Raw genomic sequence first — 26,018 nt, 5'->3', positions numbered from 1 at the left:
AATGCAAGGCATTTGTTAGACGCATTGACAAAAGACGAGGACTCTATGACTGAGCATTTGTAATTTAAAAACAGATGTTAAGATCCCTAGAAAAGAAGCTGGGGTGATGAAGGGGTTGCCCTATGGATTTAGTAAATAGTGGCCACGTTCTCTTACTGTCTTGTGCCTCCCTCTACCATGGGTCTGACCATGCTGGACCCTGGTTGTTGCTATTTCTGTCTCCTCCACCGGACATGCTCTCTGAGGGACAGAGACACATCTCTGGTATGTTGGATCATTCAGATAAGGAGCCTAAATACACAGCTGCTAAAGAAATCATCCTGATGGACTCAGCACGGAGCTGAGGCAGTGGTGGCCTATCACTGGGGACTCAGGTTTCTGGGCTCTAGAACCCCTCCAGGCTGATACCACATCCTCCAGTCCCCACCTTGTACACTCACTGTCCTGAGTGTTTTTCAAGTGGTCTGGAACAAGTGGTCTGCTCTGTCAACTTGTGTGGGTTCTGATGTGGTCACAGCACAATTCTCACACAACCACCCCAAGAACGTCATCAGACAGAGGTGTGGGGGCAGGGAAGCTTTCATAGAAAGCCTTCTAGGATGAAGCACCACAAACCAGAGAGGAGTTCAAGGTCAGTGAGCCCATCTGCACTCACTTCCTTTCCTGGGAGCTAAAAGCACAGAGGAAGCACCAGTAGCCCCGACCTGGGCAGCCTCCTAGGAAAGATGCAGCCACTCCTGCTCCTGCTCCTGCTGGCCTTTCGCCTGCCTTCCGGGGCCCAGGCAGGTGAGTGACCACCCCCACCCTCCAAGGCCCGATCCCATCCCACAGTGGGCACAGCCCTCCTGGCCCTTCTGCACACCCTTGATCCACCTATCCACCAGGAACATTCTGCACCTGGTTGTCATCTTGCCTCCCACTCTCAAGTAGCGTGCTGGGTAAGCCACCAGCAGGAATGGCAGAGCAGAAGGCTGGTCTCTAGAAGAGCCAGTGGGTACTGTCCCCTTCCCAGGCTCAGCCTTTGCTATCTGGAAATGGAGCTTTCCTAGAAGTACATAGCAGAGGGTGAGAAACTGGAAAAGAGAACATCATAAATCCCCCTGCAGAGGACAGAGCAGGCCTGGCTTCCCCATGGGATGAGCCAGCTGCTTCCCTCAGCATCTGCTTGGGAGAGAAGCCCAGGCTCAGCAGACCCCACTGTGGGATGGACCATGGTCCCCAGAAGACTGCTGCTACCTTGGCTCTATCCCAAGGATCCTCATCCCTCTCTCCAACTCTGCTTTTCTTCCCAGGCTGTTAGTGGCTCCCCTCTTTCAAACATGACCTTGGCAGACCTAAACTTCTCTGCTTTCCAGAATCCTAGCAGCACTCGCTCTATCAGCCTTCATCTGGAGGCTCCTTGGGAGTCTTGCCCTCACGCAGCCAAACAACACTTACCTAGGTATTTACTACATGTCAGGCCATGGAAACAGGCCTTGTGAGACAATACCTATATAACTAAACTTAGGCCCTGAACACTGGAGAAGACTTCACGGGATAATAGGGGCCTTAGAAACTCACTAGAAACAAAGCAAAGTCAAGAGAGGGACTGCTCAGGATCCCCTAGGATGTCTCTACTCCTACGACAGGTATGCTCCCCTCTGGTCATGTGTAGAAGACAGATTCACAGACCGAGACGCTGTCTTTTTCCCCCTCCCAGGGAGGGAGTGGAGGCCCCTCCCACACCCTCCCAAATTCGGGCTGTGCCTGCCTGGTGCATTCGGTGATTACACAGGAACAGAACAGAATTTTCCCTTAGGAGAGATCATCGGGGGACATGAGGCCAAGCCCCACTCCCGGCCTTACATGGCGTATCTTAGTATCAAGAATCAGGATAAGGAGATAAATTGTGGTGGATTCCTGGTACACAAGAAGTTCGTGCTGACAGCTGCTCACTGCTATGGGAGGTAAGGAGCGACCATGAGCCTTCACCGCCCTGAAAACCCTGGCACGGAGTCCTGCCTTCTGCCCTGGGTGCTCTGAGGAACGCATGAGCCGGGGGACTCCTGAAAGGGGGTGAGGGAGGTCAGGTAGGTTGGGGGGAGAGGGAGGTCGGAACCAGGTGCATTGCTGGAGTAAGAGAAGAGCTGGGACCTGCTTTGGCATCAGAATGCAAACTCATCTCATTCACGTGTCTCCCTGGGTAACTGACCCCTGGGAACCCCTGACACAGTCACCAATGGCTCCATAATCCTACCTCAGCCACTGAGAAGCAGAAGGCACAGATAGCTCAAACCTGGGAATCTCCTGTTGCCTCAGTTTCCCCATCAACTCCAGCCCTGCCCACCCCAACTGCCACCTGCCCTTCACAGCCCCTGGACTGATCCTGTGATTACACACCCCCACACCCACTCTGCTCTCTGTGTAGCTCCATCCAGGTCACCCTGGGGGCCCACAACATCAAGAAACCAGAGACAACCTGGCAGGTCATCCCCGTGAAAACATCCATCCCTCACCCAGACTATGATCCCAACAACTACTCCAACGACATCATGTTACTGCTGGTAAGGAAACCTCCTTGCTGCCCTTGTTTTCCTGGGTCCACACTGGTTCTTCCTCCCACTGGGACCTGTCCCCCCCTCCTTCCATCCTGGCTTCCTGGCCAGTGTCCCTAGCCCAGGGCAGAGAGAAGACAGTGCAGCCTCATCAGGGCATCCAGGCCCCAAGGCCACTGGCTGAGCTGGACTCTCTTGCCTCTTCCCATCAGCTGGAGAGAGAGGCCAAGCAGACTGTAGCTGTGAAGCTCCTCCGCCTGCCCAGGGACAAGAACCGGGTGAGGCCAAGACAGGTGTGCACTGTGGCCGGCTGGGGGAAGATGGCCAAGATAGGCAGGTACCCAGACACTCTGCAGGAGGTGAGGCTGGAAGTGCAGGACGATGGCAAGTGCAAATCCCGCTATCCCAAGCATTACAACCGCACCATTGAGCTGTGTGTGGGGAACCCAGAGGAAAAGAAGTCTTCCTTTCGGGTGAGATTGGGTGTCTGCTTAGCATGGCTCTGGGGATGGGTGTTTGGGGAAGACCTGGGATCTGGAGACCCAAGCAGTGATCTTTCTCGTGAGGAAAGGAGGGGGAACAGCCAGAGATGGGGACACCCAGACCCTCTGCAATCCTGCTGAGGGTATAGGATATATTCAAATGAGGTGCTCCTACAGGATGAATTTGCCGCACTCTGCCCCATGCCAGGCCACCGATGCTAGAAATCTCTGCTCCCTGGGTGTGCAGGAGTGAAAACCAGGTGGCACCTCAGAACTGGTCCCCACCTGGGTTACCGGGCTTGGCCTCTATGCTGAGTGTCAGCCCTGCCCACTGGCTTCTGGGTACCTAAACAGGAGAGTGGAGCCTGCAGTCCCTCAGCACAGGACCTGGGACCCAGGGGAGGAGAGGGAGCTGCCACCTGGGGTGAAGTGAAGTACTGACAAGGTCCGGCCCTGTCCTGTCCTCCCATCTCCCCTGGTGGTCACACAAGGCAGTCTTCTCAGAGGGGCTGTGGAGAATGGGGGGCAGCAGGAGAACTGATTCACTCCTTCCCTATCTCTGTCCACAGGGGGACTCTGGAGGCCCTCTCGTGTGTAACAATGTGGCCCAGGGCATTGTGTCCTATGGACGAAATGATGGGACACCTCCCCGGGTCTACACCAAAATCTCACCTTTCCTGCCTTGGATAAAGAAAACCATGAAAAGCCTCTACTTGCAGGAGCCAGACTATTTGCTCTAGAGCTGATCCAGAATCACACTGGAAAGGGTGGCAGGGAAGGTGACAGCAATCGAATAAATGTGTCTTACCTGAAAGTCAGCCATCAAATAAATGTCTCTTAACTGAATGTGAAGGGCTGCTTTCTTGTTTATTCATTGACCTTATTGCCTGGCAGCAAATATGTTCTTACAAGGCCAATGACACAATTCTGCTATTTTCTGCTTCCTCTTCTTCGTCCTCCACCCTTTTCCCCCAACCCCATGCAAAGTTCTTTCCAGCTCCTGCTTACCTACACCTGTCTCTCAGACCCTGCCCTTCTGCCAGGGCCAAAGCTGAGTACCACCAGGAGAAACCATGAACCTCTCTATGCCTGGGGCTTAGGGTGAATTTCTTACATCCTCCCCCTGTACTCTCTGGCAGGGAGGAAGGAAACATTGTGGGCCCTGGACACCAAGCTGGCCCAGTCTAGGGCAACAGCTCAAGGATGTAGCCCTAACCCACTGGGAAGTGACAGGGACCTTCTCAAGCTGGACATCCATCCAAGGAAGCTGGCATGGATTGGGGCTGAGTCTCTTGAGTAGCTCTGGAATCTCACCTCAGCTGAGTTGCGTTCCTTTTGCTGACCTCTTCTGAGCTCAGGGACCAACTTGGCCTCTAGTCTCCTGCATCCCTGCTTACCACTGAGAGTGTTCAGTGCCCACCAACACCTGTGTCTTCCAGACAACAGTCTTCTGACCTGGACCTGCCTCCTTCCCTTTCCACCTACAATATCCAAGTTTGAGCATCTCACCTCTGAGATGTCAGCCCAGTTCATGATCCAGTAGAGAGGGGTATCACAGTCACAAGGCCTGAGAGCACCAGACAGCATCCATGGAGAACAGGGTTGGCCAGGTGGCTCTACAGAACTCTTGGCCCCATCTATCACTTGGCCAGGCCAGCTCAACCCCTTCCATGTGTCAGGGTCCACTAGCTGCCAGGTCACTCATCAGCTTGAGTCTCTCTCAACCTGTCCCTCTTGTCAATGCCAACCTCTAGGCTGAGACTCCCTGTTGGTCACCTTGGGCTAAATCAGTCTTTGACTGAAAAAGGGCTCCTCTGTTCAGTAGGACTGGAAAGGACAATTTTTTTCCATCAACCAACCAGCAAATGCTAACTGAGCACCTGCTAAGTGTCAGGTATTGAGTGGACAGAATGCAGGCTCTATCACCTGAGTCCAGGTGAACCTGACGCTGTTGAATTTCACCTGAACCAACTAAACCCTTCTCCCTCCTTCACACAAGTCCATGTGACCTACGTCTCTGTGGGAAATGCACAGGAATCAAGTATTTATAGTTATTTTTATTACTGGTTACAGGCTGCATGAATGTTTTTGCATGTGACTCTAGAACAGCAGTGTATGGGATTTGGAAATAGCAGTGTATGGGACTTTAGTCATTTAGTTCCTAGATGTGAAGTTATTAAACTAGGTTTCCTGGGGTCTGCTCTTCACCTAAAGGACAGGGCAGCCTTATTTTCATTTGTTTCAAAAGTAAAAGGTATAAGGGGCACCTAGGTGGTTCAGTCTGTTAAGCATCTGCCTTCTGCTTAGATCTTGATCTCCAGATCCTGGGATCAAGCCAGTGGAGAGTCTACTTCTCCCTCTCCCTCTGCCCCTATTCCCCCACCCCCATTCACTCACAAGTGTGACTCTCTCTCTCATACACAAATAAATACATAAAACTTATTTTTAATAAAAATAAATAAAATAGAGAAAGGAGGAAGATGGCAGACAGTAGGAGGCCTAAATATCATCATGTCCCAGGAGCTCATCTAGATAGTTACCAAAACATTTTGAACAGCTACAAACCAAAGAGGAGAGAGAAGAGAGGAAGAGCAGCAATTCTAGGAACAGAAAATTGACCACTTTCCAGAAAGTAGGACACACAGAGAAGTGAATCCAAAGTGACAGAAAGATAGACCGCAGGAGAGGGGCAAGCTCCAGGGAAGTGAGAGAGCAGCAGAGCACAAAATTGGAACTTTTAGAAGTCTGCTCCACTGAGGGACGTCACTCTAGAGGCTAAGCAGGATGTGGAGCCCTCATGGAGACAGTGTGGTCTCAGTACCTGCAGAGTCACAAAAGACCAGGGGTGTCTGAGTGCAGCAGAGCTCCCAAGTATCAGAGTGGGGAAGCCGGCTGCAAAGACAGAGCCAAGGAGTGAGCTCTCTGCTCAGGGTTACCTTACACCATGATCCAAGTCACAGCCAGACCATTGCTCTTCAAACAAGGATCCCATGAAGGGAAGAACCTGGGAGACTCATCTTCCTCCCCAGGGAGGAGCAGCACAGGAGAAAGGCAGGAATCTGTTAGGTTTGGAGACTCCAAATGGGGTTGTGCACCAGAGATAGAAACAATTGGTCACAGGCCAGGTGAGCTCAGAGCACAGCTGGAGACCAGGGAGACTGGGAGTGATTGACCTCTTTTCTCTGAGGAGTGGAGCCCCAAGCTCTTGTCTCCTCTAGGCTGGAGACTGGGAGGCTTCCATTTTCATTCCCATTCTCCAGAGCTCTATGGAAAGAGTTCAGGGAACAAAAGCTCCCGGGCACAAAACCAAGCAGACTGCTTAGCCTGGCCCCTGGCGAGGGTGGTGCAATTCCGCCTCAGGCAAAGACATTTAAGAGTCACTGCAACAGGCCTCTCCCTAAGGAGATCAGCAACAACATTAAGTCAAGACCAACTTCACCAATCAATGAGAACTGTGAAACTCCACAGCTAGGGGAAAACAATGCATAGAATTCATGCTTTTCCCCCATGATCCTTTAGGCTTGCAAAATTAAATCTTTTAAATTTTTTTTTCTTATTTTTTATTTTCTTCTTTCCTATTATAACATTTTTATTTTTTTAAAGATTTTTATTTATTTATTTATTTGACAGACAGAGATCACCAGTAGGCAGAGAGGCAGGCAGAGAGAGAGGAGTAAGCGGTCACCCCGCCGAGCAGAGAGCCCGATGTGGGGCTCAATCCCAGGACCCTGGGTCATGACCCGAACTGAAGGCAGGGGCTTTAACCCACTGAGCCACCCAGGCACTCCCTTATTATAACATTTTAAAACTATTTTATCTTATCAATATTTTTTTAAATCTTTTTAAATTTTCACTGTCATAGTCCTTTTTGTTTTTCTTTTCTTTTTTCAAAGAACTTATCAATTCCCTTTTTAGAATCTTATTTAAGTTACATCTTTACAGTCATATTCGATCCCTTCATCATGTTTACCTTTATTTTTGTACATATAAGTTTTTCTTTCTTTAAAATTTTGGTAGGTAGTTTCTTCTAACACACCAAAATATACAAGTGTGTGTCTCTGCTCTATACACCAGTCTAATATATATATATATTTTTTCTCTCCCCCCCCCCTTCTTGTCCCCTTGGTTTCAGGTCTTTTCTGATTTAGTTAGTATATATTTTCCTGGGGTCACTGCTACCCTTTTAGTATTTTGTTCTCTCATTCATCTATTCCTATCTGGATAAAAGGCAGAAAAATTCACCACAAAAAAAAAAAAGAAAGAAAGAAAAAGAAAAAAAGAACAAGAAGCAGTACTGATAGCTAGGGACCTAATCAATATGTACATTAGTTATATGTCAGAACTAGAGTTCAGAATGATGATTATCAAGGTGCTAGTTGAGCTTGAAAAAAGCATGGAAGATACTAGAAAATCACTTTCTGGAGAAATAAAAATCCCTTTCTGGAGAAACAAAAGAACTAAAATCTAATCAAGTTGAAATAAACAAAAGCTATTAATGAGGTGCAATTAAAAAAATGGAGGCTCTTACTGCTAAGATAAATGAGGCAGAAGAGAAAATTAGTGATATAGAAGATCAAATGATGGAAAATAAAGAAGCTTCAAAGGAGAAACAAATAACTACTGGACCATGAGGGGAAAATTTAAGAGATAAGTAATAGCATAAGATGAAACAATATAGATTAACTGGGATCCTGGAAGAAGAAGAAAGAGGGTCAGAAGGTATATTGGAGCAAATTATAGCAGAGAATTTCCCTAATGTGGCAAGGGGAACAAGCATCAAAATCCAGGAGGCACAGAGAACCCCTTCTCAAAAACAATAAAAATAGGTCCACACCCCATCATCTAAGAGTAAAACACACAAGTCTCAGTGACAAAGAGAAAATCCTGAAAGCAGCTTGGGACAAGAGGTCTGTAACATACAACAGTAGAAATATTAGACTGGCAGCAGACATATCCACAGAGACCTGGCAGGCTAGAAAGGACTGGTATGATATACTCAGATCACTAAACAAGAAAAATATGCAGCCAAGAATACTATATCCAACTACACTGTCATTAAAAATAGAAGGAAAGCAGGGCCTGGGTGGCCCAGTGGGTTAAAGCCTCTGCCTTTGGCTCGGGTCATGGTCTCAGGGTCCTGGGATCGAGCCCCATGTCGGGCTCTCTGCTCAGCGGGGATCCTGCTTCCTCCTCTCTCTCTGCCTGCCTCTCTGCCTACTTGTGATCTCTGTTTGTCAAATAAATAAATAAAATCTTTTTTTAAAAAAAAGAAAATAGAAGGAAAGATAAAAAGCTTCCAAGACAAACAAAAAGTAAAAGAATTGCAAACACTTAAGCAGCCCTACAGGAAATATTAAAAGGGGTCCTCCAAGAAAAGAGAGAGCCTAAAAGGAACAGACCAGAAAGGAACAGAGACAATACACAATAATAGTCACCTTATAGGCAATCTGATGACACTAAATTTATATCTTTCAATAGCTACCCTGAATGTAAATGGGTTAAATGCCCCAATCAAAAGACACAGGGTATCAGAATGGATTAAAAAAAATGACCCAATGGGGCGCCTGGGTGGCTCAGTGGGTTAAAGCCTCTGCCTTCGGCTCGGGTCGTGATCCCAGGGTCCTGGGATCGAGCCTCGCATCGGGCTCTCTGCTCTTCAGGGAGCCTGCTTCCTCCTCTCTCTCTGCCTGCCTCTCTGCCTAGTTGTAATTTCTCTCTGTCAAATAAATAAAATATTAAAAAAAAAAATGACCCAATGATATGCTGCCTACAAGAAACTGATTTTAGACCCAAAAACACCTCCAGATTTAAAGTGAGGGGATGAAAAACAATTTATCCTGCTAATGGACATCAAAAGAAAGCTGGGGTGGCAATCCTTATACCAGATAAATTAGATTGCAAGATAAAGACCATAAGAGATGAGGAAAGACACTGTCAGAATTAAAGGGTCTATCCAACAAGATCTAACAAATTTAAATATCTATGCCCCAGGAACAGCCAATTATATAAACCAATTAATAAAAAAATCAAAGAAACACATCAAAAATAATACAATAATAGTAGGGAACTTTAACATCCCACTCAATGAAATGGACAGATCATCTAACCAAAGCATCAAAAAGGAAATAAAGGCTTTAAATGACACATTGGACCAGATGGACATCACAGATCTATTTAGAACATTTCATCCCCAAACAACAGAATACACATTCTTCTCTAGTGCACGTGGAACATTCTCCAGAATAGATCACATCCTGGGTCACAAATCAGGTCTCAACTGGTCCCAAAAGATTGGGATCATTCCCTGCATATTTTCAGACCACAGTGCTTTAAAACTAGAACTCAACCACAAGTAGAAAGTTGGAAAGAACTCAAATACGTGGAGGCTAAAGAGCATCCTACTAAAGAATGAGTGGGTCAACAAGGAAATTAAAGAGGAATTTAAAAAATGCATGGAAACAAACGATAATGAAAACCCAACTGTTCAAAATCTTTGGGACACAATAAAGGCAGTCCTGAGAGGAAAGTATATAGCAATACAAGCCTTTCTCAAGAAACAAGAAAGGTCACAAGTACATAACCCAACCCTATACCTAAAGGAGCTGGAGAAAAAAATGCAAAGAAAACCTAAACCCAGAAGGAGAAGAGAAATAATAAAGAACAGAGCAGAAATCAATGATAATAGAAACCAAAAGAATAGCAGAACAAATCAACGAAACTGGGAGCTGGTTCATTGAAAGAATTAATAAGATTGAGAAATCCCTGGCCAGACTTAAGAAAAGAGAAAGGACCCAAATTAATAAAATCATGAATGAAAAAGCAATCACAATCAACACCAAAGAAATACAAACAATTATAAGAACATATTATGAGCAACTATACACCAGCAAATTTGACAATCTGGAAGAAATGGATGCATTCCTAGAGACATATAAACTACCACAACTGAACCAGGAAGAAACAGAAAACCTGAACAGACCCATAACCAGTAAGGAGATTGAAGCAGTCATCAAAATCTCCCAACAAACAAGAGCCCAGGGCTAGACAGCTTCCCAGGGGAATTCTACCAATATTTAAGAAGAATCAATACCTATTCTCCTGAAACTGTTCCAAAAAATAGAAATGGAAGGAAAACTTCCAAATTCATTTTATGAGGCCAGCATTACCTCGATCCCAAAACCAGACAAAGACCCCATCAAAAGGAGAATTACAGACCAATATTCTTGATGAACACGGATGCAAAAATTCTCACCAAATATTAGCCAATAGGATCCAACAGCACATTAAAAGGATTATTCACCACGACCAAGCATGATTTATTCCTGGGCTGCAAGTTTGGTTCAACATTGGCAAATCAATCGCTGTGATACAATACATTAATAAAGGAAAGAAAAAGAACCATATGATATTCCCAATAGTTGCTGGAAAAGCATTTGACAAAGCACAGCATCTTTCTTGATCAAAACTCTTCCAAGTGTAAGCATTGAGGAAACATATCTCAATATCATCAAAGCCATCTATGAAAAGCCCACAGCGAATATCATCCTCAAAGGGGAAAAACTGACAGCTTTTCCCCTAAGGTCAGGAACATCCAAGGGCTGTCCACTATCACCACTTCTATTCAACATAGTACTAGAAATCCTAGCCTCAGCAATCAGACAACAAAAAGAAATTAAAAGCATCTGAATCAGAAAAGAAGAGGTCAAATCTGACTCTTTGCAGATGATGTGATACTTTATGTGGAAAACCCAAAAGGCTCCACCCCAAAACTCCTAGAACTCATACAGGAATTCAGTAAAGGGTCAGGATATAAAATCAATGCACAGAAATCAGTTGCATTTATATACACCAACAGCAAGACAAAGAAAGAGAATTAAGGAGTTGATCCCATTTACAATTGCACCCAAAAGCATAAGATACCTAGGAATAAACCTAATCAAAGAGGCAAAGAATCCGTACTCAGAAAACTATAAAGTAGTCATGAAAGAAATTGAGGAAGACACAAAGAAATGGAAAAAACGTTCTATGCTCATGGATTGGAAGAACAAATACTGTGAAAATGTCTATGCTACCTAAAGCAATCTACCAATTTAACACAATCCCTATCAAAATACCATCCATTTTTTCCAAAGAAATGAACAAATAATCCTTAAATTTATATGGAACCAGGAAAGACCCTGAATAGCCAGAGGAATGTTGAAAAAGAAAACCAAAGTTGGAGGCATCAAAATTCCAGACTTCAAGCTCTATTACAAAGCTGTAATCATGAAAACAGTGCGGTACTGGCACAAAAACAGACATGTAGATCAATGGAACAGAATACAAAGTCCAGAAATGGACCCCCAATTCTATGGTCAACTAATCTTCGACAAAGCAGGAAAGAATGTCCAATGGGAAAAAGTCTCTTCAATAAATGGTGTTGGGAAAATTGGACAGTCCCATGCAGAAGAATGAAACTGGACCATTTCCTTACACCACACATAAAAATAGACTCAAAATGGATGAAAGACCTCACTGTGAGAAAGGAATCCATCAAAATCCTTGAGAGGAATACAGGCAGCAACCTCTACAACCTCAGCTGCAGCAACTTCTTCCTACAAATATTGCCAAAAGCAAGGAAATCAAGGGCAAAAATGAACTATTGGGACTTCATCAAGATCAAAATCTTCTGCACAGCAAAGGAAACAGTTAACAAAACCAAAAGACCCACAAGAATGGGAGAAGATATTTGCAAATGACATACCAGATTAAAGGCTAGTACCCAGAATCTATAAAGAACTTAATACCCAAACAACTCAATACCCAAACAACAAATAATCCTATCAAGAAATGGGCAGAAGACATGAACAGATATTTCTGCAAGGAAGACATCCAAATGGCCAACAGACATATGAAAAAGTGCTCAACATCACTCGGCATCAGGGAAATACAAATCAAGACCACAGTGAGATACCACCTCACACCAGTCAGAATGGCTAAAATTAACAAGTCAGGAAATGACAGATATTGGCAAGGATGTGGAGAAAGAGGAACCCTCCTACACTGTTGGTAGGAATGCAAGCAGGTGCAGCCACTCTGGAAAACAGCATGGAGATTCCTCAAAAATTTGAAAACACAATTACCCTATGACCCAGCAATCACACTCCTGGGTATTTACCCTAAAGATACAAATGTAATGATCCGAAGGGGTACATGCACCCCAATGTTTATAGCAGCAATGTCCACGATACCCAATCTATCGAAAGAACCTAGATGTCCATCAACAGATGAATGGATAAAGAAGATGTGGTATATAGACATATATATAGATATACATATAGATATGGATATATAGACATACGTATGTATCTATGTCTCTCTCTCTCTCTCTCTCTCTCTATATATATATATATATATGATACTATGCAGCCAACAAGAAGCCAAAATCTTGCTGTTTGCAATGACATGGATGGAACTAAATGGTATCATGCTAAGCAAAATAAGACAGTCAGAGAAAGACAATTATATGATCTCTCTGATATAAGGAATTTTAGAGGCAGGGTAGGGCGTCATGGAGGGTAGGGAGGGAAAAAATGAAACAAAATGGGACCAGGAGGGAGACAAGCCATGAGAGACTCTTAATCTCATGAAACAAACTGAGGGTTGCTGGTGGGTTGGGGGTAGGGATAGGGTGTCTGGGTTATGGACAATGGGGAGGGTATGTGCTATGGTGAGTGCTGTGATATGTGTGAGCCTGATGATTCACAACTCCACCTCTGGGGCAAATAATACATTATATGTTAATATTTTAATTTTAAAAAATAAATAAATAAATAAATGGAACATATTTTAAGAAGTAGCAAGTCTGAATGTCATTGCAAATATTCTAATGGTATGAATAACCACAACATTCAATTGCCCAAAGGCAATGGGTGACTCTAAACACATACCCAGTTCTACAAGCCAGAGACAATCTCTGTCATGACTGCAAGCTCCCACCTATGCAGACTCAAACTAGAACCAGAGAGGCTCACATCATCTGGAAAAATGGAGAATCACCTCTTCTCTTCAGGCCACCATGGTTCCTGCTGCATCCACAAAGCCCAAGACTTTCTAGACTCTTCAACATTCAGAAGTTGCTGGCTTGGAGGCCACACATAGAAGATGTGATTTCTTGCTAAACAAGGATTTCCTTGTGTTGAGCTTGCCTCACAAGATGTTTCCAGCAGCCGTACCTCCAAGGTTTTGCCATTAGTGTGGGCACTTCCTGAAAGCTGAGCCTAAGTTCCAGCCCTGGACTAATGCCCCCCTGCACCAAATACACACAACACCACTCCTTCTGTGACACGGTGTAAATACTCTGCGGTCATGTAACCCTCAAAGCCATGCCCCTTCACATATTATGAGCAAACCCTGAAGCAACACCATCTCTTAAAGGCTTTGGGCACTTTTACAAGAGAAGAGCAATGAGGTCCCCTAACTTCTGAGCTGGTACTGAAAAAAAAAAATCTGGGTATTTAAGGCATACTGAATTCCCTAGTTTAAAAAGTTCCTTTTCCTTTGATTAAAAGTTTTCTTGATTAAAAAAGACAAAAAGGAAAATGCAGAAACAAAATTTAAAATACTATTTTTTAAAGTTACTGAGCCACACTCATATTTAGTTTACATATAACTTTTACTTCAAGGAAATGGTTCTGTGGTTTAAAACAAGTTTGAGAACACTTGCCGCAGTCTCTTATCCTCCTTGGAGAGATGGGAGAGAGACAAAGTCCCAGGAAGGCATAGAAACTGACTGAAGGTACCAGAGTCAGGACAGAGCCTGGACTGAAACCAGATCTCTTGACAGCCAGGCCAGCAAGAATCCTTACATATTTTCTAACACCATTCTCTGATGAGCTTCTGCTCAGACACCTCCCTGGAGGGAAATCCTCTAGGCTCCTGTGACAGTGCTTCTGTGACAAGTATTCGAAACATCTTCCTTGGTGAGCTGAAGTCTACTCATGGGCACAACTGGATGGGGGTAGGGAGCACCTTAAACATGCCAATTTCTTCAAATCTCCTTTGTCTGGGGAAATATCCCCCAACTCCCAGCTTTGAAGAAACAATTCTTCTCTTGCTTAACAATCTCTGTCATGAAAATTAAGAAATGAAACAAAATAAAATAGTTCAGTAGTGACCTCAAGAAAATGGTTCTCTCCTCCCCCCAAGATCTGCTACCATGATACCTCCTTCCCCACAGACTCACTGGAAGAGTCAGGTCACAGTGTGACTGGAGAGAGAAATGCAGAGCCAGCTTCTGGTGAGGATAGACATGAAGGAAGGCCTCATCTTCCTCATTTGTTTCAGGGATGGCTCTGCCTTCCAGTACCACACTTCACAGACTTAGAGAACTGTCAGTGTTTATTACCTATCTGTATCCCACATGATACTGCTTGGACCATGAAAGACATGGAGCTCTGAGTTCCTTTTTTTCATAGGCTTATTGCTAGATGACGTTTCTCAACCCCACTGTCAGAAAGCTCAGTGAGCCTCAGGTAGGACAAGGAAAGCCACATCTAAACACACAAGAGTCAAACTGGTATTTGATAAAGACAAAAAGGTGAAAGTAGAGGGAAAAGAAGAGACATTACTTCAGGGGAAACAGCAATAAGAGGAACAACAACAACAACAAAGAATAACAATGGGGGAAAAGTGTTTGACTATTAAAAAAATAATAATAACAACAAACTTCCCACCAGAAACAACAAAATTCAGAAGACAGTCAAATGACATTTTCATTTTTGAAAAGATATGTTTATTTATTTTAGAGAGAGAGAGCACACAAGAAAGGGGAGGGGCAGAGGGAGAGAGAGAATCTTCAAGCAGACTCCCTGATGAGCACAGAGCCCCATGCAGTGCTCAATCCCAGGACCCAGAGATCATGACCTGAGCCCTTAACTGACTGAGCCAGTCAAGTGCCCCTTAAATGACATTTTTAAACAGTTGAAAGAAAAAAAAAGGAATAGGCAACCTATTTCTGGTATTCAGCCTAGAATTCTCTATCCAGTGAAAATATTGTTTAAAAGGAAGGCAAAATGAAAACATTTCCAGAAAAACCAAGATGAGAGAATTGTTGCCATCATCAGAACTGCATTGCAAAAAATACTAAATGCAGTTCTTTAGGCTAAAGAGAAATGATCCCTGTTGAAAGCAGGAAGGGAAAAAGAGAAATAAATGTATAAAATGTGACTAAATATAAAAGATTTTATATGTTAATTTTGTTCAAAGATTACTGATTATTTAGGGCAAAAAAATGCTTTAGGAATAATGGTATACAGTAAAATGTATGACAAAAATAATTCAAAAGGTGGGGGGGGGGGGTTATATGGAAAGACACCATGACAAGTTTCCTATGGGAAGTGGTATAACATTAATTCAAAGTACTCTGCGATATGTGAGGAATCATACTGCAATCCTAGAGCAAATGCTAAGATAATATATACAGGTGTAAATAAAAGCCAATAAAGAAGACAAAACGGGTGCCTGGGGGGCTCAGTCACTAAGTGTCTGCCTTCAGCTCAGATCATCATGCCAGGGTCCTGGGATCAAATCCTGTGTCCAGCTCCCTGATCAGCAGGAAGCCTGTTTCTCCCTCTCCCACTCCCCCTGCTTGTGTTCCCTGTCTCACTGTGTCTCTATCAAGTATATAAATGAAATATTTTTTTAAAAAAAGACAAAATGGAACACAACAAAATAGGGCAGGAAAAGAAGGACAAAGGAACAAAGAAGAAATCACACAAATACAAATCAAATCCCAATAAGACATTCTTCAATCAATCTATCAGCAGTTCCATTAAATGTAAACAGATTAAACACTCTAATTAAAGGTCAGAGATTATTAGTCTAGATAAGAAATGCAAAACTAAATTTTGTGCTGATTACAAGAGAGACATCTTAAATTTAAATAGATAAGATGTAAGTAAAATTATAATGGAAAATAAATATATCCTGTGACACCAATCCAAAAAAAAAAAAAAAAAAAAAAGCCTTGCCTATGGAGAATTCTGTTTAAATTTAAAAGCAGTCCTTTTGTGCCAATGTCTACCTCACCCTCCTCAACCTGCTCTGATGAATTGCACCAGACTGCCAAATCAGTGGAGGCCCCTCTCTCCCTGCTTGAGCTCTAATACCAGATAATAGCCCAGCCTCTGATATGAACATCCTCCTGACACCACTTGGGTGTCTGCTTCCTGAACTGGGCTGCCATCCTCACCTCACATTTATTCTGCCATGCTATATTGGGATGCCCAGTGCAGGGCATCCAAGCCCATGTGGGATAAGGAGAGTGTCCACATAGGAGGCCTGCTGTGGGCACCTTCCTCACCTCACACAGGTTTGCGTTGCCACTCTCTAGTTCACTGTGGCTCCCCACCCTGCCAGAGTCGATATTGGCTTCATTGCTTCTTAAGACAGTGGGGATCAAGATGTTCAGAAGTGACAATATTTTCACATGACTCCTGTCTTTATCCATTATGGGGAGACGATCAGAATAACTTGTTTAGCAAATGGTACAGGGATATGAGAAATATAGTTCCCCAGACAGTGGTGTTAGGATATTGTTCTAACTCCCTGGCCTCCATTCCCACTTCACATGGTATCTATAGTTCATTAATGAGGGTAACTTTTGAGAGACAGTTAAACCTCTTCCATTCTCAACATATTTGGTCATAACAGAGCACATCTCACCCTATCCACAGGCTATGACCTCAGTTTAAACCACTCACTGGTTTCAAGTCCTCTGACCAACTCTACCTGCAACTAAAGGAGTATGGCAGATTGTCCTCTGCTGTGGTTGCCACTGTATGTCTCCCATCCCACAGGCTCTTCCCACATGACTGAAACACTCCTCCCACTCAGAAGTGTGGTCAAGGCCCCTTCCTTTTTAACCTGGATGGAGGTTTCTGATTGCTCCAAGCAGTGGAATATGGTAGAATGCAATGCCATATGACTTCAAAGGCTAGGTAATAAAAAGAACACAGCTTCTGTCTGGCTCGATTTGGGAGAGACACTCACTCTGGGGAAGCCAACCATCATGTCATGAGGAAGACTGAAGAATCCCATGCAGGAACTGCATGAGAGGACCTCATAGAGAGGAACTGATGGGCCCAGAAGACAAGCACCAACCACTGGGCATGGGTGAGTGAGACTTCAGGAGATTCTAGTCTCCAGGCTTCAAGTCTTCCCTGACACCAAGGGGAGCAGAGGAGAGTTATCCACAACTTGCAGATTTATGGAAAAGAAAAATGGTGGTGGTGGTGGTGGTGGTGGTATCATTGCTGTTGTTTTAAACCACTCAATTCTTCAGTAAGTGAAGCAAGCCCTCTTCAACATTACTCCCACACCATTCATTCAATCCATCCCTCTAACTGTGGCCCTCACCATCCTTATCAGATCACTGGTGATTTTGACTCCTCCACCAGAAGCAAAGGATCTCACCTCCAATACCCCCGAGTCTCAAGAAAAGGCAGCTCAATGAAGGATCATCCTGATAGTCTAAAGAGAGCCCAGGAATAGAAAGTGTTCTTGGATGTATCATCAAGAGGCTCAGATTACTGCAACTCAGGGCCCTACTACTCACGGATGCGACATCTTTAACCACCCCACCCATAGTCTGTGGTTCCTATTCTCTGCTGGTGTGGTCAAAAGCTACCAGTGCTGATGTGGTGACTGATAAATTATTTCACTCAGGCCTGGACTTGATCAGACAGCGATAGGAGGCACTCAGACAGAGCCTTATGTGATAAAGACTACAACACCAGAGAGGAACACAGTGGTTAAAGGACTAGGAGGAAGTACTGCAGCTCCAACCTGGGCAACCTTCCTGGGAAAATGCAGCTGCTCCTACTCCTTGTGGTCTTTCTTCTGGCTCCCAAGGTTGAGGCAGGTGAGTGACTGTCTCCCCGCGCCCGCCTCAACAGAGGCCCAGCCCCATCCAACTATGGCACAGCCCTGCTCAGATGCTCCATTCAGGCACATCCCCGTCCTGCTGACTTTTGATCCCACATCATATCTGCCAACCTCCCTCCAAGATGGGCAAATCTGAAGCAGGATAAACACTCAGCATGAATGACAGAGCAGAAATCTATTCCCCAGAGGGCGGGGAGGGGGCGGGTGGCTGTAGGTCCTACCCTTGTCATCTGGAAATTGGGTTCTTATACAAAGGCATCTAGAAGAGTTGGAAGGTGGGAATGAGAAATAATTAATCCCCCAGGAACAGGCAGTTTGGAGAAAGGGGCTGGCTTCTGTAATCAAAGCTAGGCCCACTAACTTTCTTTTTTGTTTTATTTTGTTTTGTTTTGCTTTGTTTTTGAGAGAGAGAGCATGTTCATGGGAGTGGGGGGCAGAGGAGAGAGAAACCTAATCAGACTCCACACTGAGCACAGGGCCCCATATGGGCCTTGATGTCACCACCCCGAGATCATGACCTGAGCTGGGTCCAAACCAAGAGTCCTTTGCTTAAGTAGGCCCACTAATTTTCTAACTCAATGTCTTAAAATCTGTCCTCAATCTCCACCCAGTTCTCCAAGTTTTGTCATTCTTATGCTGTCCAAAGAAGGAGCCAAGGACCCAGCTGGTCTCAGAGGTGGTGGCATCCCGGTCCCCTTAATACTTGGGTTTGGTCATTTTTCAGCCACAGTGGGTACAATGGCTTTGGCAGGCCCCATATTTACTGGTACTTAGAACCACAACCAGTGCTCCCTCAGAGGCTGATTGGGAGCCATTCTTTCATGCAGCTAAGACACTTCCTGGGCAGCTAATATGTGTCAGGCTCTCATGAAGCTCAAACACAACTCAAAACATAAACATGAGCATTTTGAGTTCATGTTCCAAACATTACAAATAAGGAGCAGCTCAGTAAAGTCTGGGAAACAAAAGGGGATAGTGGACCCAGATATCAGGGAAAGGATTTTCCGGGATCTGTGGGGACTTGCTGTTTCTTCCAAATGCAAATTCCATCTGCCACCATATGTGTCTACTGCAGGAATTAAGAAACAAGGACTGCTCTTCTCTTTGTTAGAGGGAGAATCTGAGTCTTGTGGGTCATTTGGTAAGCCAGAAATGTTGCCTGAGGAACCCTTCTCGGTTGCTGCTGCCTACTACAGACCCTACTCTCTGCCACCCCAACTCCTTCCCACCTGCTTCAGTTCATCCCCATCTTTCCATCTCCAGCCTTTGGCTCCATGAGCACATGGGCAGGGTAAACGATTTCTTTCAGGGAAAATAATCAGAGGCCATGAAGCCAAACCTCATTCTCGTCCCTTCATGGCATTTCTCCAGATCCAGAATCCAAATAAAACCTGTGGGGAGTTCCTGGTACATGAGAACTTTGTGCTAACAGCAGCTCACTGCAAGGGGAGGTAAGAAGCAGCGCCTGGAAGCCCACCCTTTTGTTAACTCCATATAAGGATCCCTCTTCCAGGAACTGCCACCCAGCCTAGGCTGTCAAGAAGCAGGGGGTTCACAGATGTTCAGCCCTGGGGCCCCATCCCCTAGAATTCCTCTCCATCCCAGCCCTGAGCTGTCCCGTTTCATCCATGGCCTTTGGGCTGTACCTCCTGTGACCCCCCCACCTCCCACTTACTCTCGGTGCAGCTTCATCAGGGTCATCCTGGGGGCCCACAACATCAAGGAGCAGGAGAGGACCCAGCAGGTCATTCCAGTGAGAAAAGCCATCTGCCACCCAGACTATAATCCTAAATATGTCTTCAACGACATCACATTACTGTAGGTAGGGCCCTTGGTCCACTGGTTTTTGCACACTTTACTCCTGGGGATTTTGCATCCCCTGTGACGTCATTCCTGTCCCTCATTCCAAGTATGACATTTTTACTTGTCCTGGGGCTATGAGGAGGGCCACCCCGTGACTGTCCCTGGAGTCTTTGTGAGCCATTGGGAGATTAGAATTCCTTTCCTCTGCATTCGGCTGGAAAAAAAGGCCCACCTGACTGCCTATGTTAGCCCCCTCGGCTGCCCAAGAGGAGTGCGCAGGTGTGGCCAGGGATGGTGTGCAGTGTGGCTGGCTGGGGACGCCTCAGCGTGAACAGCACCTCTGGGGCCTGGAAACTGCATGAGGTAGAGCTTGAAGTGCAGAGGAACAAGCAATGTATCTCATGCTATAAAAAACTCTACAACGGCACAACCCAGATGTGTGTGGGGAACCTGAAAAAGAAGAAGTCTTCTTTTAAGGTGAGATCCCCAGCACTATCCATGCCCAGCCCTGGGACAGCCAAGTTTTGAGGAGAATGAACAATGAGAACTAGCCTTATTTCTATGTCCTCATCCTTTCTAACCAATCCAGTCTCTGTTCCTATCTCCCTAGGGGGGGGAGGGGTGGTGAGAGATAGTCCCACAGCTACTTATGGGCAGAGGCTTTCTGAGGGAGAAAAGGGAGGGGAGTATCAGGGCCAGGCTGGGGCCCAAGGACCAAGGGAGGCCACAGGCCTCCCCAGGCCCTGATCTCACCCACAGTCCCCTAACAGAAACCACCTACCTCCAGGGATGGCAGGGAGGACAGGACCAAGAGAAAGCCCAACTCAGTCTTTCCTCCCTCTCCCTACAGGGAGACTCTGGGGGCCCCCTCGTGTGTAACAATGGGGTCCAGGGTATTGTCTCCTTTGGAAAAACAGATGGGGAACCTCCACGTGTCTACACCAGGATCTCAAGATTTTTGCACTGGATAGAAAGAACAATGAGATACTTCAGCCTGCAGGGACCAGACTGAGATGCTCCCAGGATCAATCTGTCCATCTTCTCTGGGGCAGAGGCCAGAACTGTAGTGGGAAAGGGGGTGAAGAGGAGGGTTCCAAGGCTTCATAAACTTCCATCTCTTGAGTGGAAATTAGATCATCTTCTTTTATTCACCATAACATTTGTTAGTTACCTACTGCATGTCCAGCCACCATCTGATCACATTTCTCTAGAATAAAAAGTCATGTTGCTTTGGTACCCAGCTCCTTCAAAATATACCTCCCAGCACCACCTCCCCCTGCCAGGCTGAATGTAAGCTCCATCAGGAAAAAGGAGACACTGCCCCAAGAAAAATGACCCTCTCCTAGAGGATGCTCTTATCTCATCCATATTGCCTTCCTACTTTATCCCACACCTACACCCCCACCCCATCCTACCCCAATATGGCAACATAAAGGAATCCACATCTGGAAGGACCACCTAAGAAGCTCTGGGATAGGGGGCCACTTCATGCTAATAGAAATGGGTGGGAAGACTCTGGAAAGCTGTAACTCACCCCATGCAGCATTCCCTCCCCCAATCAGAGTGGCAGCTTGGGAGCTTGGAAGAGTTTCGGGAGGGCCTTTCAGTACTCCCAAGCCTAGCTCAAGTGCCAGTCACAGCCGTGCCATGGTCCCAGAGTAGCACAGCATCTGGTGTCCTGACGCCCATCTTCCCACAGTCGCAAACGACATCGAAAGTACTCTTCCATCTTGGTCTGATCCAGCCTCTTCCCACCCCATGCTCTTTCTGTGTGTGTGTGTGTGTGTGTGTGAGAGAGAGAGAGAGAGAGAGAGAGAGAGAATGTGTGTGTTCATTGCAATAAAAAGTTGTGTTTAAAAGGTATCTTATGGTTTCAAAGGTGTCCTATAGCCTATAGTTCATTGAGTACATTTTTTCTTCCATTTTTCAACAATCTCTAAGTCTCTTCCATAAGAATGTATTCAGAAAAAATAATCTCATTTTAAAACATCCACCTCAGAAAAGGCAGGCTGAAAAGAAAAAGTGGTTGGCTGAATGCCTGCCATCGATGAGTGTGCTTCGACTGTGGGAAAATGTATACTTACCACAGATTCTTAGTCTGCTCCAAACGACCATCGGCATCTCAAGCTCTCTGGTATCCCCAGACCGAGCTAGCTCAGTAATTATTCCTGATTTCCTCAGAAATGGAAAAAGGGCCAAGAGACGAGAAATGGAGACATTCTTGAGTCAGTCACTTAGGGGCTTCTGAGGTACCAGCCCTCCTGCTGGCAGGAGCCACAGCCTTCACTTTCTTGTTCTTTCTTCTTGCTTTCACCCTATGACTCAGCAGTGGTAGTGCAAGTGTGATAGCTGCACCATTCTCACCTAACCCAAGCCAGAGAACTTCAATAACCACCTTAAATGATGACACCCAGCCGTAGAGACACAGAGGTTGAAGAGGCCTAGATCAGTGAGCCACCCTTCCATCATTCCCCTCAGCGCTCTGTATCTGGAAGGAAGAAAGATCAGCAGCTCTGAGGTGGGCAGACCTTCAGGGAAGATGCAGCCTCTCCTGCTTTTGTTGGCCCTTCTTCTGCCCCTTGGGGCTGAGACAGGTGAGTGACCATATCCATTCCAGAGACCTGAGGCCATCCCACAAAACCCTCTGTACTGTTGGCCCTTCTGCCCAGCACAGTTAGGGATTGTCCTCAATTTGAGTCTAGAACCTTTCTGAACCCCAGCTCCTACCCAGAACTCAGACCTACAGGTCCGATGCTAGACAGACGCTCAACAAAGATGGCCGGCAGGAAGGGTGCTCACTAAAAGGGTTAGTAGGGGTTAGCCTCCTTCTTATCACTTGGAAAGTGAGTTGTTTAGAGAAAGGCATTTGGCAGAAGACATGAAGCTACAAAAGACAGGCAATTAAAAGCCCTGAATCCAAGCCAGGAAAGGTAAGCTCAAACAAACCGGCTACAGTAGTGGGAGGTGTCACTAGACCCAGCTTAAAGAACCAGTTAATTTTCCCAGTGCTCTCCACCCTCTCACTCCTGCCTGGGAGAAGAGCCCGGGTACAGTCGATCTCAGCAGCTGCTAGATGACTATACCCAAAGCTCTACCCCAGGGCTGTGGAGCCCACTGTCAGCACCACCTCCCCCTGCCTGCGCCGGGCCCTCGGCTGCTCCACTCTCTTTGGCAGTGCCCTCCCTGACTCCTGTGGCCTCACGTTCCACCAGCACTAACTCCAGCCAACATCAGCCAAAAGCTCACTGAAAGCTACTCCCTTGTGCAACCTAAAAATGTCTACTGAGACCATGTGCTAGCCCCTATGACATGAGGATTTTAGAAAATCCAACTCCACAAACTCATAGGTAGTTTATTAGAAAATGACACCCTGGGATGTTAGCAGAGGCTCAGAAGGACCCTGGAGATTCACTGAGAAGCAAGGTATCAGGCGAGTCCTGTCCATGATCTTTTGGGACTCCATCATCTTAAAGATAGATCTTTTTTTTTTAAACGATAGGCCTTTTTTTTTTAAGATTTTATTTATTTATTTGACAGAGAGACAGAGATAGAGTATGAGAGGGGAGAATATCAGAGGGAGAAACGGACTCCCTGATGAGCAGGGAGCTCGAGGCGGGACTCGATCCTGGGACTCCAGGATCATGACCTGAGCCGAAGGCAGTCGCTGAACCAACTGAGCCACCCAGGTGCCCCCTGAAGATAGATCTTATCTCCTCCATACATACAGTGGAATGTGGAGAACAAGTAATGCTCCCTTCTCAGGGGGGTTCTGAGGCTCGAGGTTCAAGAAAGAAAATCATGTTATATGAACCTGGGAGGACTGCCCATCCTGGGGTCCACAGGGTAGACCCCACCCTCGATCACTACCTTCCTAAACCTTCCCTCCTAACCACAGCCACCCCCAGACACCACATCTTCCAGCCTTTTCTTTCAGAGGAGATCATCGGGGGCCATGAGGCTAAGGCCCACTCCCGGCCCTACATGGCATTTCTTCAGTTTCTGGATAAGGGCAAGAAGCGGTGTGGTGGTGTCCTCGTGCACAAGTACTTTGTTCTAACGGCTGCTCACTGCCGGGGAAGGTGAGGGGCAGCCGCCAGCCTACACATCTGAGACCCCAACAGGGACCCCTGTCCTGTCCCCAGTGGTTGCAGCCCAGGGAAGCACCCAGGGCTCCCGGTAACTCAAGCCCATGACAGCTCATCAGAGGAGCCCGCTGAAAGCATGGCTGGGGTGATGAAAGCCTGAGAAGTAGGACAGGTAAGCTTTGGGGTCAGAGGGTCCAATGTGAGAGTAAGTGGCACAGCTGAGAAGAGAGGGACCACACCAGGCAAAAAAAAAAGCAGCCGTAGAGGATGGTAATATCCATTAGAGCCAAAATGCAAACTCAGTGTAATTTCATGATATTGCCTGAAGGCAAAAGAAACCTCGAAGAAGCCCTACCTTCAGTGTCGTTGATAAAAAGAGGATCCAGGACCCATTTGTCACCTCGATTTCCCCCTTGTCTCTAGCCCTGCCTTGCCCTGGCTACCACCTGCCCTTCATAGCCCCTGGTCTGTATCCTATGACTCCACACCCCCACACCCCACTCTGCTGTCTGTGCAGCTCCATGAGGGTCATTCTGGGGGCCCACAACATCAAGAAACAGGAGAAGACCCAGCAGGTCATCCCCGTGAAAACAGCCATCCCCCATCCAGACTATAAGCAGAACTTCTCCAACGACATCATGTTACTGAAAGTAAGGAAACCTCCCTGCTGCCCTTGCTCTCCTGGGTCCACTGGTTCCTCCTCCCACTGGGACCTGTCCCCTCCCTCCTTCCATCCTGGCAACCTGACCAGTCCCTGTGGCTCAGGGCAGAGAGAAGACAGTGCAGCCTCATCAGGACGTCCAGGCCCCAAGGCCATTTTCTAAGCTGGACTGTCTCGCCTCTTCCCATCAGCTGGAGAGAAAGGCCAAGCAGACTGCAGCTGTGAAGCCCCTCCGCCTGCCCGGGAGCAAGAACCCAGTGAGGCCTGGACAGGTGTGCAGTGTGGCTGGCTGGGGTCGGGTCTCGATGACCACCCTAGCAACCACTCTGCAGGAGGTGTCACTGGAAGTGCAGAAGGATGAGGCGTGTGCATCCCTCTTCCCTCGCTATTATAGCGGGGCCACCCAGATTTGTGTAGGAGACCCGAAGAAGATGAAGACCGCCTTCAAGGTCAGGCTTCCAGCATTTACCTAGACAGGCCCCAGGAGAGAGGAACTTGGGGCAGTCTGGGGTGTGGGAGTGGCCCTATCTTCCTGCCTTAGCCTGAGAGCCCGGGCAGCAGGGTCCACAAATCCAGTCTTCAGTTTCCCCCCTAAGTGGGTCGGGACAGAGGGGAGGAAGGATCCGTCATCCAACAGCAGAATTACCCGCCTCCCACACACACACACATTCAAGGTTCCCTTAGGACTAGAGAGAAAAATTTGGCCCTGGAAAGAACCGTCAGTACCAGGCTAGAGCCCAAGGACTGAGAGAGGGGACAAGGTCTGCCCTAGGCCCAATCTCCCATGCAGCCACCTAACACAGACCCTCCATCCCCAGGGCAGCTGGGAAGGCAGGACCACTGGGAGGCCAGCGCAGTCCTTCCTCTCTCTGCCCACAGGGGGACTCCGGGGGCCCCCTCGTGTGTAACAACATGGTCCAGGGGATTTTCTCCTATGGAAAACGGAACGGGACCCCTCCAGGGGTCTTCATGAAGGTCTCCTACTTCCTGCCCTGGATAAAGAGAACAATGAAGCGCCTCTAACAGCAAGCATGAGATTGACTCCCCTCTGTGCTCGGCCATTTTTTCTGAGGCAGAGGCAAGAATCCCTTGGGACTGGGGGAGAGGGGGAGGAGGGATAGCAGGCCCATAATAAATGGATCTCTAGAGCGAATATGACTGAGGTCTTACTTATTCACTGAACCACTTCGGGTAAGAAGCAACACTGCCCCAGGCTGTCTTCTGCTGCCAACTCCAGGCTTTGCTGCCTCCTTTCTCCCCCCACCCCCACCCTCCCTAACCCCTATGCTGCTTAGTTTCTCATCAATTTCCCAATAAGACCTCTTTGGTGCTTAGCCCTCTGCAAAGGTTCAGCCTAAACTCCATTATAGAAGGACAAACCTCTCTCCCCGAAAAGTATCCTCTCTGGGCCTTAGAAATTTCTTAAATTCTCTAAGCCAACCACCATCACCAACCCAACAATTTGGTCAGTAGAAAGAGAGTAACTCTGGGGACCCAGGAGGCTAGGGGGCCATGCCATGGGCACCCT

At 46.5% G+C, this 26,018-nt stretch overlaps 2 protein-coding genes across 10 annotated transcripts; both read left to right on the top strand.

The window, feature by feature from the left end:
• The first annotated feature begins 614 nt into the window (after positions 1-614).
• LOC123944120 (granzyme B-like) lies at positions 615-3,868 on the top strand. Its single transcript, XM_046008913.1, has 5 exons — positions 615-786; positions 1,799-1,946; positions 2,408-2,543; positions 2,747-3,007; positions 3,586-3,868. Exons 1-5 carry the CDS (start codon positions 726-728, stop codon positions 3,754-3,756), a joined length of 777 nt encoding a protein of 258 aa, XP_045864869.1. The 5' UTR covers positions 615-725; the 3' UTR covers positions 3,757-3,868.
• Positions 3,869-17,783: 13,915 nt separating this feature from the next.
• Positions 17,784-25,637, top strand: LOC123944882 (granzyme H-like). Of its 9 annotated transcripts, XM_046010311.1 has the most exons (7): positions 17,789-17,918; positions 19,313-19,392; positions 22,223-22,338; positions 23,679-23,823; positions 24,347-24,479; positions 24,682-24,939; positions 25,370-25,637. In XM_046010311.1, the coding sequence occupies exons 3-7, from the start codon at positions 22,284-22,286 to the stop codon at positions 25,511-25,513; spliced, it is 735 nt and encodes a 244-aa protein (XP_045866267.1). In that variant the 5' UTR covers positions 17,789-17,918; positions 19,313-19,392; positions 22,223-22,283; the 3' UTR covers positions 25,514-25,637. The 9 variants fall into 9 exon arrangements, with proteins under 9 accessions (XP_045866259.1, XP_045866267.1, XP_045866262.1 ...); XM_046010303.1 differs by lacking the exon at positions 19,313-19,392 and having other exon boundaries at positions 17,784-17,918; positions 22,074-22,338; XM_046010306.1 differs by lacking the exon at positions 19,313-19,392 and having other exon boundaries at positions 17,793-17,918; positions 22,071-22,338.
• Positions 25,638-26,018: the final 381 nt, after the last annotated feature.

This window comes from Meles meles, chromosome 6 (genome assembly GCF_922984935.1).
Source record: "Meles meles chromosome 6, mMelMel3.1 paternal haplotype, whole genome shotgun sequence".
In the NCBI taxonomy this organism is placed as follows: Eukaryota; Metazoa; Chordata; class Mammalia; order Carnivora; family Mustelidae; genus Meles; species Meles meles.
This window is presented reverse-complemented; position numbering and strand designations above follow the sequence as displayed.

What these genes read in the sequence shown, in the direction of transcription:
- LOC123944120 (XM_046008913.1), top strand. Translation starts at nt 726, where the DNA reads ATGCAGCCACTCCTGCTCCTGCTCCTGCTGGCCTTTCGCCTGCCTTCC. An exon ending in GCTGCTCACTGCTATGGGAG is followed by an intron (nt 1,947 to 2,407) that starts GTAAGGAGCGAC and finishes CTCTCTGTGTAG; the next exon opens with CTCCATCCAGGTCACCCTGG. An exon ending in ACGACATCATGTTACTGCTG is followed by an intron (nt 2,544 to 2,746) that starts GTAAGGAAACCT and finishes TCTTCCCATCAG; the next exon opens with CTGGAGAGAGAGGCCAAGCA.
- LOC123944882 (XM_046010303.1), top strand. Translation starts at nt 22,284, where the DNA reads ATGCAGCCTCTCCTGCTTTTGTTGGCCCTTCTTCTGCCCCTTGGGGCT. An exon ending in GCCCCTTGGGGCTGAGACAG is followed by an intron (nt 22,339 to 23,678) that starts GTGAGTGACCAT and finishes CTTTTCTTTCAG; the next exon opens with AGGAGATCATCGGGGGCCAT. An exon ending in ACGACATCATGTTACTGAAA is followed by an intron (nt 24,480 to 24,681) that starts GTAAGGAAACCT and finishes TCTTCCCATCAG; the next exon opens with CTGGAGAGAAAGGCCAAGCA.